The sequence below is a fragment of the Mycteria americana genome, chromosome 3 (genome assembly GCF_035582795.1).
Source record: "Mycteria americana isolate JAX WOST 10 ecotype Jacksonville Zoo and Gardens chromosome 3, USCA_MyAme_1.0, whole genome shotgun sequence".
Classification (NCBI taxonomy): domain Eukaryota; kingdom Metazoa; phylum Chordata; class Aves; order Ciconiiformes; family Ciconiidae; genus Mycteria; species Mycteria americana.
In genome coordinates this window covers 1,754,267-1,768,196 of record NC_134367.1, presented here as the reverse complement: position 1 = coordinate 1,768,196, position 13,930 = coordinate 1,754,267, and the positions used below count along the sequence as shown (strand labels likewise).

At 54.0% G+C, this 13,930-nt stretch overlaps 1 protein-coding gene across 1 annotated transcript; it reads left to right on the top strand.

Annotated features, from left to right (window-relative positions):
- LOC142407591 (techylectin-5B-like) lies at positions 1–13,930 on the top strand. The gene is made up of 6 exons (XM_075497220.1): positions 1–504; positions 6,179–6,401; positions 9,356–9,493; positions 10,934–11,150; positions 12,363–12,558; positions 13,169–13,930. Exons 1-6 carry the CDS (start codon positions 70–72, stop codon positions 13,313–13,315), a joined length of 1,356 nt encoding a protein of 451 aa, XP_075353335.1. The 5' UTR covers positions 1–69; the 3' UTR covers positions 13,316–13,930.

The following is a 13,930-nucleotide window of genomic DNA, read 5'->3' as shown; positions in this document are numbered from 1 at the left end:
CGCTAGCTCTCAGGAGAAGACCTGGTGTTATGCCCTGGGGACTGCCACCTTTCTCCCCGACGGTGTTTGATGATGAGACACGGGGGGTCACCCCGGGGGACCATCCTCACCTGCCTGATGGAGGTCTGCCCCGGCACCGGCTCTGCCAGGGCAGGTTTGCTGTCCCTCATCCTCGTGGCCGCGCTGAGCAGCCCCTCGCTGCAGAAATCCCTGCCCGCGGCGTACAGAGACCACGAGGGTCCCCAGAAGGGCACGGGCCTGATCCAGTGCGGGGAGTACAGCAACCAGGTGCTGCCCAATGGCCGCTGTAAGATCGTGGCCACGCTGCCGCAGGGGGACGAGCAGCGGTGCCCGGACATGTTTCGTTGCACCGATGAAGTGTCCTACTGGCTCCACGAGAACGAAGAGCGCAAGCAGCAGGTCCTGGAGCTGCGGGAGCTGATTTCAGAGCTCCAGGAGGAGCTGAGGAACCACCGGCACCGCATCAAAGTCCTTGAGCTCCAGGTAAAGGGCTGCCCTTCGCAGACCCCCCCTCCATGCGGGTGCCCACGGTCCCTCCCCATGGTCCCTTCCAGCTCCCAGCAGCTGCAGGGGGAGGACACCTGGTGAAGCAGATGGTGTTGTTCTGACCACAGGCTGGGATATCCATTAAACCCCAGCTGCTCCTACTGTGATGGCTCAGGAGCCTTCCAGGGCTGATCTTTCTTAACATTAGCCACAAACCCTTTGGTGTTTTATCTGTGCTATCTCCTCCACCTTCGAGCCTGCCTAGAAGGGGTTGCTGATCCATCCCATTGCCCATAGCGGGATGCCAGACTAGACCTGGAGTTTTGGGTGGCCGGTGAAGGACCATATCCCTGATGGCCACAGCCGAGCAGGAGAAACCCTGACCTCCAGCCCATGACACCCTCCCTGCAGTCTCCTTTCTGGTGCTCATCCCACCCCAGCTCCGTTCACCAGCTCCACAGCCTGAAGCTGAAACCTCTGAAGCTCTCAGACGTTTGGCACTGCCCCGTGGCTTTGCCCAGCAAACACTTGGCTCGTCTGTCGGCAGTGGCAAGCAGCAGCTTGCAGGGGGTTGTAACCAGGAGCAGGGAGGGAGCAGGGTGTGTTTTGCTGGCCGCAGGAGTCATTTCCCAGCTGAGATGTCTCACTTGGCTGTTGATGAGATGCACAGAAGAACCAGCAGCAATCTACTGGTGTCAGCTGGAAGAGCCCCGAGACCTCTGGGTGAATAGCACCCTTGTCTTTGCTCTCGGAGGAGATGAGGTCTGATGTGGTCCAGCTCTGGGGGTGATTTATTCTCTATTTAGCTTCCTTCCATCCTCACCCTTGGGCTTCCTGCAGCCCCGTGGGGAGAGCGAGGCTGTGCCAGAGGCTGCAGGGCTGTTCGAGCGCTGCGATGGCCACGCTGTTGGGTGGGCATCCGTGCCGTGGGTGTCTGCGTGGGAGCGAGATGTTCCCGGTGCGATGGAGGAAGGCAGGGAGACATGTGGGTCAGGATGGGTGCTCGTGCTCAGGCAGACCCACTTGGTGCCCCCCACCCAGGGTCCCTCCTCCGTGTTGGCCCCTGTCCCCCGTCTCACCTTCTTACCCACTTCCCACTGTTCCTCTCCCATTTTCTCCGTGCACTTGCACTGGGACGAGCTGGTGCAATAGATCTTCGGTCTCCCAACTTCCCACATTCATCCTCTGGTGACATCTCGTCCCTTTGGACTGTTTAATCTGTCCTTCCCCAATCCCAGCTCCCTGCGCTGGCTGCAAAACACACTTCTGTGCTACCTGGAGCTGCAGCTCTTTCACTGACTTCTCCAGCTCAGAGCCAAGGAGAGAGATGGATAGTAATGCACTAAATATTTTCCCTGCAGTGTTCACGGTCTTAATCCATTCTTCATTTCCATACTCTGATAATGACCCATCTAAAGGCAAGGTGTTTGGTCTACGGCAGTTGTGCAGGGTGTCCGCAGGGTCAGAAGGAAGAGGGAGGAGAACCCATCTCCTCCTGGAGATGCGGGCTGCCTGGTGGTGGCTGTAGAGGGAGCTGAGCTGATGGCCTCAAACAGGACGCTCCGTGTTGAGGCGAGGGAATTAGGTGTGGAGCACGAGCTCTCAGTCCATCTAATATCCATGCCCAGGTCCTGCAGCTTCTTACCCTGCATGCCAGTCTCCTGCTCGCCAGCTGGTCCGGACTGAAGTTTGCTAGCGAGTTACGTACACACGATTGAATTCCCTGGGGAAATACAAACACGCCTAGGTCTTTCCAGCTGCTGGTGCTTAGACCCCTCATACGTGCACACGAACGTACATGTGGACATAAACATACGCATCCACATGCATATATACAGGTGCACGCGCATCCGCGTGGACGTGCCTGTGCACGCGCGCGCATGACCTGTGAGCCCTGCGGCCCGCGTCCCTCCAGCCGCAGGCACTTAGACCCTGCAGCACTCACACGTAGGAGAGAGCGAGGTTACGCTGAAAAAAAATTAGCTGAGGACAGGGCTGCCTAAGCAGAGAAGACGGCCTGCGGCCATCAGGCTCAGCCAGACAAGGACACTGACTGGGAGCTGGTTTAAGCGAGTCCGGCCCTTTTTAACTCCCCCATCTCTCCGTTTTCCTACACGCACTCCCCACCCCATCCGCCCTGACCCCCCGCTCCTTTCCCCACCTTTAGCCTTTCCCCTGAACATCCCGTAATAACTCTCGCAGAGTCCCACAAGCCCATAATACTCCTGATAAATGTGTTTTCCCCCTTCTTATCTGCTGCAGGGCTCAGGCGGACCCTGTTCAAGGCCATGCCCCAGCAGGTCCCTCCTGGCCCATCGGCAGTGGCTGAAGCTTCTCCTTTTCCTAGTTGTCTCCCTTATCACAGCCTGGTAATTTCTATGTCATTTTTTTTTTAGTTTATTATTCCTTTCCCTGCTATTCGCTATTTTTTTGGTACTGAAACGTCCTTAGGCAGGTACTGAATGCTCTCACAGCATACCCTGGCTCTCCTGCCCGAGCCTGGCAGCTGGGGAGAAGCTGGTGGAGAGGGATGCTTCTGGAGCAGCACCAAAGGGTGGGATTCCTCTTGCCCACCTCCCATGTCTGCCATGCAAGGGTCTCCATGGGATCCAGTCGATCTCGTAGAGATCTGAGCAGTGAACGCAGGCACAGATGCTGCTAGGACCTCTTGGATGTCTCCTGGAGGATGGGATGAGTTGGTAGAGCTTGTTTCTCCTCAATGGGAGCCAAGGCGAGCAGCTCTGGAGGAGTCGTGTCTGCCATGGGGTGCTGGTGGGCTCCTTACCCTACAAGGAGAGCGGAGGGACACAAGGTGCACCCAGATGTCCTGGAGCAGCCAGGTCCCAGGTCCTACCTGGTGTCTCCAAGTGGTTCATACCTGGGGGACAGTGCCAGCAACATCTGTGCCACCAAGATATTGCCGCACGCAGAAAGGGGACATCCTCTGAGATCGTTTGGGATCATCTGTAGAGAGTTCCAAACCTCGACTGGAAAAGGCCCTGAGCAACCAGATCCAGCTTGGAAATTGGCCCTGCTTTCTGCAGGGTGGAGACCTCCAGCCATGTCTTCCAACCTCAGTTTTTTTCCATCAGTTTAAAAAATAATGGGATGGGAAGAAGAAAACAAAATCTGAAGAGTTTAGCCGATGGCAATGACCAGGTCCTGTCACCCTCCAAGCACCGGAGGAGGGGAAAAGCAAGAAGCAAAGCTGAATGCTGCGCGGGGACTTACAGCCGAGTGGAGGGAACCAGAGGCAGCAATGGCTGCTGAGCTGCTCTCCTCCGCTCCCCGCCGGCTTCGCGGCTCTCCCATAAGGATTTTTCCCGCTGCCTTGGTCTGGCCACTTCCCAACGCCTGTGCCCAGCCTGGGAAGCTGCTTTCCTCCTGCATCCCCTCGCATGTCCCGGGAGTCCCCCTGCCGAATTCCCCGCTGGGTCAGCCTGGGTAGGTCTCCTTTGCCTCCGTTCCTCCCGCTGAGGAGCTGTTGCTCCCTTAATCCTTCTTCATAAATCAGCCTCCGGCTGCTGCTGGTTGGTCTCCCTGGGGTTTGCCGTCAGTTATTTCTCTGGGAGCTCAGCGTGGGCTCGTCTGTCCCAGCAGAGACGTCTCTCTGAGCTCAGCATCGCTTTCTGAGCTGAGCGAGAGCAACAGGCTCGTCCAGGTCACAGCTCCTCTCGGACACCCAAATTGAGTCAGATGAGTTTGTCCCATCTATGCCCTTTCTTCCCTCCCTACCTCCCTCCTTCCGGCATGATTTAGGGAGCACAAGGAACCCCCTCACCCAGCCCTTGTGCATTTCCAGTCCTATTGCGTTTGCACGGCGGGGTAATGCACGGAGCAGGACCCCGCTGTGCAAAAATACAGCCCCGGTCCCACCGGAGCAGAGGGACGTGGTGAAGGGAGCAGCATGAGGGGACCGTCACGGTGGTCTGGCTGTGCCGTTTTTAATCAGCAGCAGGAAAAAAAAGGTATCAACTGCGGAGGAGGGGACTGTCTGGGAGAAAGCATCACGGGGTTTGCTCGGAGAGCTGATGCGTGGGTGAAGGGAGCTGGAAGAAGCCTGTATCAGTCACGGCTCACGGAGCAGGTGAGGGGGACGGCTGATTTATGGTAGAGCCAGAGACATTGCAGTCCTGGGAAGGAAGGCACTGTGTTATCGTACGCTGTAATTCCCACTTTGCCGCCCCTGCCCTAGCTAGCTGCTCCCTGGATTTGGGGATACAGGCGGGCTTGGTGGGCTTTTAGCAGGGCCATGCAGGCAACGCTCAAGCAGCGTCGGGAAGGATATTATAGAGCTGCCACTAGTTATCGGTACAATAACCCAGCAGTGGTGATGCCATCTCCTGGGAACAGCAAGCTGAGACGTGTCCTGGCAGGAACGGGGACCGAGGTGTGAGCTGGGTCCTGGGAGCAGCTGGAAGGGAAGAAAACATACTCTGGGCATGCAAACCCCTTCCAGCTGAAGGAAATGCCCGGCTCTCAGCCGCACCACTGCGGTTTTGCAGGTAGTGATGAGTCAAGGGCCAGATCTCTGTGTCCCCAGGGATATTTAATAAGCCGCACGCTTGCACGGACACCTAAAAATCCAGATTTGCCCCTGATGCTGGGGACGGGGAGGTGAGAAAATAAACTCATTTATTTTCAGGGTCTTGGGGTGGCTTGTGCGGTGACACCGAGCGGGTGATGGAGGAAGAGATGTCCCCATCAGGGGACAGGGAAGGGCAGTGCTGGTGGAGAACCAGCATCCCTCCACCTGAGATGGGGGTATGGGATTGCCGGACCCACGGGAGGGTTTTGGGGAGCACGGTGTAGAGCTGTTGCATTGCCCAGGGGAGGGAGCGGGGGGTTCCCAGGCTGCTGTGGGATTTTGGATGTGCTGTTTAAGGCCTGCTTTGTCATCTAATGGACAGGGAGCACCGAACAAGAGGGGCGAGTGCGTCTGCAGTGACTGCATCTGGGTCCTCTTTGGTGCCTGCTGGTGGGGCTCGGGGTGCCCATCTCCTGGTATGAGCTGTGGGCATCTCCAGCCAGCTTGCGTGTACATTATGCATAGGATCAGAGACCGGTTGTCCAAAAACAAGTAGCAAAAGGATCGTGAAAGGGGCTGGGGTGCTCTGTCACACCCACTCCTTGCATCGCATGGATGTGGTCATTGCTGTTTGCAGGACGCCAGCCATTGCCCGGAGAGCAGGAGGTGGCTCACCATACAAGGTGTCGATAAGCTGTGGAGCTCCTTATAATGTTATAAAACATTATACGGTTCAAGGGGAGATTGGACAACTTTTTGGAAGGAAAACCTGGGCGTGGTGGCATTGCTAAGTACATAGAGGCCATATCCATGTTGCAATGGGTTGCAGGCAGAAGGGTGTTTGGAGAGGAACCCTAGACACTTGCCTTGCTCTCGCAGCCCGAGGCTTGCCTGTGCACGCCCTGCCTGCACCGTAGCCTGGGAATTTCGAGCTGCCTGTAGCTCCCACGGTGGGCTGGGAGCTGGTATGGGGCTGCAGGGTGAGGGTGAGGGTGCAGGCACCATCCTTGGTCTGTGTTGGTGCACGCAGCAAGCGCTCCTCTGCCCGCTTGCTCCCCTGCCTGCCCATCCCTGGGGGGGTCCTGGGGCCATGCCCCCGGTCCCCAGGCTTTCCCCCCATCCCGCCTTTCTCCTTGCCCGCAGCACGAGGAGGCGACCGGCTGGAACCACAGCTTGGCCCAACGGGTGCAGGACCTGGAGCATCGGTACAGCGAGGCCAGCACCCTGCAGCACATCCAGGCCACGCTGCTCTACGACATGCAGGCGCAGATAAACAACATCTCCGTCCTGACCGACTGGGCCTGGCGTAACCCCACCTGCCTCAGCCCTGCCGAGATGAGGCTGCAGGAGGAGATGCACCATCCAGGTGATGGGGACCTGCTGGAGCAGGGTGGGAGGGCATGCTTCACCCTTAGGACCTCTCTCAAGGCGGGTTGTAGGGAAAGGGTATGGGAAAACTGCTTTAAATCCCCTTTGCATTGGCCAGGAGTCTTATCTCAGCCAACCTGCCTTTCCAAGGCAGCCAGGAGGGCTCCTCAGAGCAATGGACACCTCTGGGGATAGTTTCCATGCCGTCTAAGAGAGAGGTCCTGTCCCTCAGTGGCTCCTTTTTCTCTCCATGGATGGTGTGAGATGCTCTCAGAGGCCAGCTCAGGCTCTGACAACCAGATTGGCATTGCTCCCACCATCACCCCACCTGCAGTCAGCTGCGTGAGCCTTCCTCCCAGCTCCAGGGACTGTTTTTCCATCCAAAATAACCCACAAAAAAAACAGGATTTTTTTTTTGGTTTTTTTTTTTTTTAATTTTTGTTCAGAAATTCACAGCGTGAAATTACGGCTTTGGTGAAACTCTTGAAAAACAACTATTTTCTGTTATTTCTCACACGCTCTTTTTTTTAATGAATGCATTTAAATATTTGCCAGGTTTTTCGCTGTTTTCCTTGTTAGTCCTGGAATGTTTTCTTTGGTTTTTATAGCAAACATGGGAACCTTCAGTTAAAGAATTCAAGGTTCAGTTTGACTAAAACCCCATTTTCTGCCAAAGAACCCACTGCTGTCAAAACATTTTGACTAGGGCCTACCATAGCCAGGTTCTGCAAAGCTCAACCTTGAGGTGCTGGAAGGGAAACTGAGCTGCTTTTTCAACCTGTTCAAGTCTCTGGGTCCATGGCAAGAGAGTGGTGGTGTTCGAGAAGACAAGACTAGATGTGCCAGTCTGGTCCCCATGCCCCAAATCCCATCTCCCACAGCAGATATCCAGGAGGAACATCGGAGAAGGACCAAGCGACACTTCTCCTGAGTAGTCTTCCAGCCTTCCATGAACTGTGGCTGAGGGACTTGTAGGGACAGCGTCTGTCTTCTCCACCGAGGAGCAGGCTGGGTTGGGTGGCTGAGGCGGCATGCAGAGCTGAACCGCTAATGGCTTTCACCTACCAAACTTGATGTGATTTGAGCTGGTGATGTCTGGGGAGGGAAAGTCATGTTACTTCTCCCCTGAGCCAACTCGTCTGAGTCTTCTCCATTGCGCTCATTTAAAGCTCTTTTGGCTATCCGTGTCGTGGTGGAGGTAGCGTAAGCAGCTCCACTGGTACCTGCTTCCAGGTGCCTCAGAGCCTTGAGCAAGAAATGTTCTGTGCAAAACCAGGACGTCAGAGTTGATGTCTATACCCACGGCCGCCACCTGCAAGCCAGAGCTGGGATTCATCTCAATAACGGGACGCGACTGGGATGGTGACTTCTCTGGCCCAGAGAATGCCAGCCCACGTGCAGCTGGTTGATGCAGCACTTTTAGCTGATTAACTTCAGGTGGGATCAGGCTCTGCCTGCTGTCCTAGATGCTTGCTGGGTCTAGATTGCCTCTACCTGACCTCTGCTTGCTGCACACAACTGGTTTCTCCCACACGCTCCCCTGCAGCACTGCCAGTTGGTGCCAACCTCAAAAGATGTTCCCAACCTGTCACTGGGGTCTCCCATGGGAGACCTCCCAGCCACCACGCTCTTCAGTTGGTGGGCTGGGATGTTGCAACCATTCATCCATCACTCCCCTCCGGACTTACTTTCCCGTTCACAAGGAGCTTTCATCGTCTGCCAGTCCCGTGGTCTCATCCTTTCTGTGTGCCTCATGGAAGGGCAATGTCCCATCCATGCTTTCTGCCCTCCCTCAGGCTCCTGGTTTTCCCAGTGGTCCCAGTTGGGTATTCAGGCCACGCTGTGCTTCAGGCTGGTCTAGCTGTGTGGGTGAAGGGAAGGGGATCTGGCTGTGTGAGCTGCTTTTGTGCCTTTCTTTCTGAAGACGGGATTCATCCCACCAGGGAGGCTCAGCTCACAGATGAAGATGCTTCATGTTGGGTGTCTACATACGCGTCCCCCCACATGAGCTGGATATTTAAGATAATGAGGCAAACAACGCGTGGACAGAGAAGAATTCAATGTGCTCTTTCCACTGCTATGACTAGGGTCTCGGTTCAGCTGAGACCTAGTGCCACCCGAAATACTCTGGAGCATCCAAGACATCCACGTAAGCCTGGCAGATACAAGACATGACCTACACGGGACAGCTGAAAACCAACCCCGGGGCATCTCAGATGTCACCGTGCATCTCTGTGCAGAGAACTCGGCTGGGGTCCTTTGGTAGGTGATGGAGGGAGACAGGGAGAGGGGCTCTTCTCTCCTCTCCCATGTAAAACCAGGATGAACTGCCCTCGGCAGAAGTCTCTAAGGGCTAGTGGAGACCACCTGCCTGAAGTATCGATGGCTGGTGCCAGGTGAAATACATCCCACCTGACATATCCAAATATAAAACACCTTTAGGTTCTCCAGAATGATTTTGATCCCCTTTCCTTGTAAGACAAAACCCGCAGCAGCAGTTTGGGAGAAGAAAAACCTTCTGCTATAATCTACACCGACCATTGCCCGAGAACCAGCCTATTCTTTATCAACGTATAAAACATTTCGGTGTGAGATATAATCTCATTTGAGCCTGGCAAAATGCGTATCATTTCTGCGTTGCCATTACAACACCGGTTGAACCGAAGACCATCCCTCAGCCACAGCATCCTTAAGTGCAGATCTGTGCTAACGAACGTGATCACTAATAGGCCACTGCACTCAGGCGTGAAGCTAGTGTGCTGCAGAGGTTTCCAGCTTCAGAAGAAGCTCGCGATCCAGGATTATTTGTCCCGCTCTGCGTTACGATTGCGTGAAAACAACGCTGGCTTTGGTTGCATGCCCCTTTCTCCACGCTGTGCACTTGGCTTTGGTTGCATGCCCCTTTCTCCACGCTGTGCACTAACCACCGTGTTTCTCTGCTTTCTCGCTCAGAGGTGAAGCACGCCAGGAACTGCCCCATCGACTGTGCTTCCGTTTACTACAACGGGCTCCGGCGATCTGGGGTCTACAGCATCATGCCCTCGGTCGGAGGGATGCCTATTGAAGTGCTGTGTGAGATGGACACCGAAGGTACTGCAGGAGGCACCTACAACATCTTCTAGAAGAACTTTTGGGTGGGATTTGTCTAACCTGAGGGTTGTATCTTATATCTGAGCTATTCTGAGGCTACATTATAGTCAGTGAGAGTAGCATCTCCATAAGGGCTCTTCTCCAGGGACAGAGGACTTGTCCTTTCTGCTGACTAAAGGAGGGGTTTGGATGAATAGTTCAAACCAGACATTACGGCTGGGATTCAGTTGCCTAAATACAGGCGTTTAGTGCTCTTTGAGATGTCCTCGTGCATCCAAGATATTTGCAACACAGTAGTGGATATGACACAGGGCTTAGGGAAAGAGAAGCCCTTCTGGAGTAGCAGCTAGTCACTGGGGGTACCTGGAGCATCTCCGGGTAGTTGAGGGCTATGTGTGGGCAACCACTAAATTGTAGCTGTGCCGAAGTAAGGAGTGGGGAGGTAGATGCTCTCCCACAGATATTTTGGAGTGTAAATGAGGGAGGAGGTGACCTCCCACACCTTTGCTGTCTAAATATCCATACGGAGCACACTACTGTCATCCCAAGGCACAAACTTACTAAAAAAATTGGTTTGCAACACCTGAGTTTCGGAAGAATAATGACAATCATCAGGGAAATGGGGTGGTGGATTGTCAGTCCCTTGCCCCATGGATCTGCTCCAGCCCAGATGGACGCGTCACATCAACACATCCCATGTTGGAGGAAGGGGTTCAGCTCCCCACACCTACAATTTCCCCTGTTGTAGTAGCTACAGGTGATTGCAGCTTTGGGGTGCACGTGCTCATTGAGAAACAAGCTGTTCAGACAACGTGGTCTTTGTTATGTCATTACTATTATTTGCGTGACCATCAACACAATCTTGGACACTGTAGAGTGACAGGCTGTACAAACAGCAAATACAAAGATGGCTCCAGTCCCGTGTCCCCGTCCCCCCCCCCGCCCCAAGCTTACAATATTGGAATAAAATGAGAGAGGAGAGAGGGATTTGCACAGATGGGAGAGCAGATGGAGACAGTGAGACAATACTGGGAGAGCTCCTGTGCCTCTGTGGTGCTGCAGGAACAGTACATAATAATCTCCAAACTCCAGGATCTCTAGTTTGTTCCAGTCCCAAAACATTTCTCCCGAAAACTACCATCTCTCTCCCATTTAAAACCACCTTCTGGAATGACCCTCTGACCATCAAGAGGGGAACACCGTCATGAACCGACATGGGAGAGGTGGGAGCATCTTTCCGTGAGCTATGACGGGCATCATGTTTTATCCCCGTGCAGCAACCGACACTGTGTTTTGCCAGTTGGTGGGAGGACACACGACAAAGAGACACCTTGCTGAGCTGCAGATGGATCCTCAGAGGTGACACCAGTAAGGGGTCTGTCTGGGACCTTTGGATGCTCCCTGGAGACTCCCCATTTTATGTTATCTCTCTCCTGGCAGGTGGGGGCTGGACGGTCATCCAGAGGCGTCAGGATGGCTCAGTTGACTTCAACCGGACCTGGAACGAGTACAAGGAGGGCTTTGGGGACCTCAATGGCGAGTTCTGGCTGGGCAACGAGAACATCCACAAGATGACGAGCCAAGGGGACTACTCTCTGCGCATTGACCTGGAGGACTGGAACAACAAACACAAACACGCCTTCTACCAGGTCTTCAGGTAGAAAGTGGGATGGATGGCCTTCCCTGGTTCTCATAGATGCAACTGGTTCAATGCTGGGAGACCTTCAGGCATGGGAACCCTGTTGAGGTCAGAGTGACTCTGTCTAGAGAGCTTTTCGGACTGGGCCCAGGCTGTCTATCCTTTCTTCCCCACCCGGATTTGACCACCAATTTTTGCTCCGGGTTGAAGCCTGGGTGTGACATAGTAAATGTGCAGTGTCGTTCGGCCACGGCCAACATCCACAGCCCCAGGGGAAGGCAGCTGTAGGACCCAATGGACAGTCCCCAGCTGCTTAGGAGTATTTTTTCTGCCAAAATTATGGAGTTCTATGTCAAAACCAGGGGTCTGAGTCCCGTGGCCTTGCTGGGCAGGTCCTCCAGCATCTCCCTGGTTTAGAATCGTGTTTTGATTTTTAGCCTCTTTACTCATGGCTTTTACTTGCTGGACCTGATGTGCTGTCATTCAGTGTCTATACCTCTTCCCCTCCTCTGCTGTTTTATTTATCCATGCTGCATCAGCCACATCCTTTCTTAATCAGGGGTGACCGAGTCTGTCTAGACTGTCCCAGATGAACTCCTTCCCTGTCTATACTGGAAATGCTTGTGGGTGACTGCGGAGTAACCCACCATGGCAGGATGTCCAAGCCAGCTCTGCACCTTATGGACACTTGAGGGCTTGAGTAGACCCCAAAACTGCTGAAACTGCTGGAAAAAAAAAATCCCATTGCCTGAATGTGCCGTGGAGCATTCTCCACTAGCAAATGCGTGCTCTGAATGATCACCCTGACTTTTCTCATCAGACGTCACGTGTAATGGCAGTGACCTTCAGCCTTTGCTAGCCCAGGGGCAGATTACTAATTAGTTCAGTCTAGGTGAAGAGCGGGATGCTCGTTACGTGGAGAGGAGGCAGTGCTGTGTAATTAGAGGGACTGTCTTGCCAAAGGTGCCGCAGTCCTTTATTGTGGTTTTAGAGTCACGGTCTGCCCAGTTCAGCCCTATAACAAGTGCCCTGAGTCACGATAAAATCACGCACATCCCACAGAAGGGAAAAATACAACATCTTTAGCTTCTAGAGGTGATGAGTCATAGCAGGGAGCCTGGCCAGAGCAGCTCGATGATTGCTAGGTGTCCACACGAGGAATGCAGTATCCAGGTTGGAAAGGAGACTCAAACACTCCCCATTAAATAGCCCCACCTTTGTTGCTTGCAGCATTGAGGACGAGGCAAACTATTACCGCCTGCACGTGGACGGGTTCAGTGGGACGGTGGAGGATTCCTTTGCCTGGTACCACAACAAGAGGAGCTTCAGCACACCTGACTCGGGGAACATCTGTGCTGAGATTTCCCATGGAGGATGGTGGTACCACCAGTGCTTTTTCTCCAACCTCAATGGGGTGTACTACAAGGTAAGGTGGAGGGATGGGGATGCAAGGTGCTTTTTCCCCAACCAGGGCTTTTTCTCCAACCTCAACGGGTTGTACTACAAGGAAAGGTGGAGGGATGGGGATGCAAGGTGCTTTTTCTCCAACCAGTGCTTTTTCTCCAACCTCAATGGGGTGTAGTATAAGGTAAAGTGGAGGGATGAGGATGCAGACGTTAGCACACGAGGTCCAGGGCTGGGAAGAGGTTGTTGGTCCTCACATCATAGCAATCCTTCCTGGCTTGACCAGCCTCTGCTCTCCAGGGAGGGAACAAAATGAGTGCTGGGCACCAAGGTAGTCCAGCCTTTTCGGTGCTGTGGGCCAGACATGAGTATTGAGACACCTCTGCACGCTGGGGTTTGGGACCGCATGGTAGAAACTTGTGGTACGGGTGACTCATGCAGCCCGAGATGGATGGATGCCAGCTCCATTGGGACCATTTGAAAAATGTTGGGCTTTACATGCTCTTTTCACCACATCATCATTAAGCTCTTTGCTCCAGTGTTTCAGAGCAATCAGTTTTCCGATGCTTCCATCCGGATGATGCTTCGATGCGTTTCCCATGCCTGACCATCCTTCTTTCTCTGCATCACAGGGCGGCCGATACTCCATTAAAAACCGCAAGATCCTGGGGCCGGACGGTATTGTGTGGTACTCGTGGAAGGACACAGACTACTACTCGCTAAGGAAGGTGGTCATGATGATTCGACCACGCACTTTCCGGCCCTACCTCTCCCCATGAAGGAGCCTGGGACATTCTTCATTTCACTTCACGTTGAAGGTTGGGAACAGAGGGCTGGAAATAGTTTGCTGTGAGCAAAAACTGATGCTGGAGATCCTGGAGGGACCGAGCCACCATGCCTGTTGCTGCCTGTTTGCTTTTGAGAGAATTGAACCAACAGCAGAGGTGTCAAGACCTTCAGCAAGCGTTTGGGTGGCGAAAGCTCTCCTAAAAATGTGGAGGTGATTGCTGAGAAGGGCTTTGCAAAGACAAGCATGTGGCTTGCTGTTTCAGCAGGTAGCAGCAGTCCTTGGCAGGCTTGGGCATCCCCAAGGCTCGAGACTAAATCCAGTTGACTGGGTGATAGGAGTCAACCACACACTAAGGCTGGACCTTATGTTGAATGGAGATGTTGAGTGCTCTGGCTACCAACCCAACGGTATTTTAGAGGGAAACAAAGAACCAGTGATCCTGTACGAGTTTTCCACGTGGGATGTGACGGACCAATTCTTGTGCCGTAAGGTGAGCGTCTCTCTGGCCTCGGCAGAGTTTCTCTGTTCACATCACCGCCTATGTATTTGGTACTGAAGGTCCACCACCCCAGGGATGTGCTAGGGTGGCTCCAAGGTGCTGAGG

Bases quoted from the DNA above. Each gene is read 5' to 3' on its own strand.
- LOC142407591 (XM_075497220.1), top strand. From the start codon at position 70: ATGATGAGACACGGGGGGTCACCCCGGGGGACCATCCTCACCTGCCTG. The intron at 505-6,178 runs GTAAAGGGCTGC...CCTTGCCCGCAG, and splicing joins TCAAAGTCCTTGAGCTCCAG to CACGAGGAGGCGACCGGCTG. The intron at 12,559-13,168 runs GTAAGGTGGAGG...TCTGCATCACAG, and splicing joins TCAATGGGGTGTACTACAAG to GGCGGCCGATACTCCATTAA.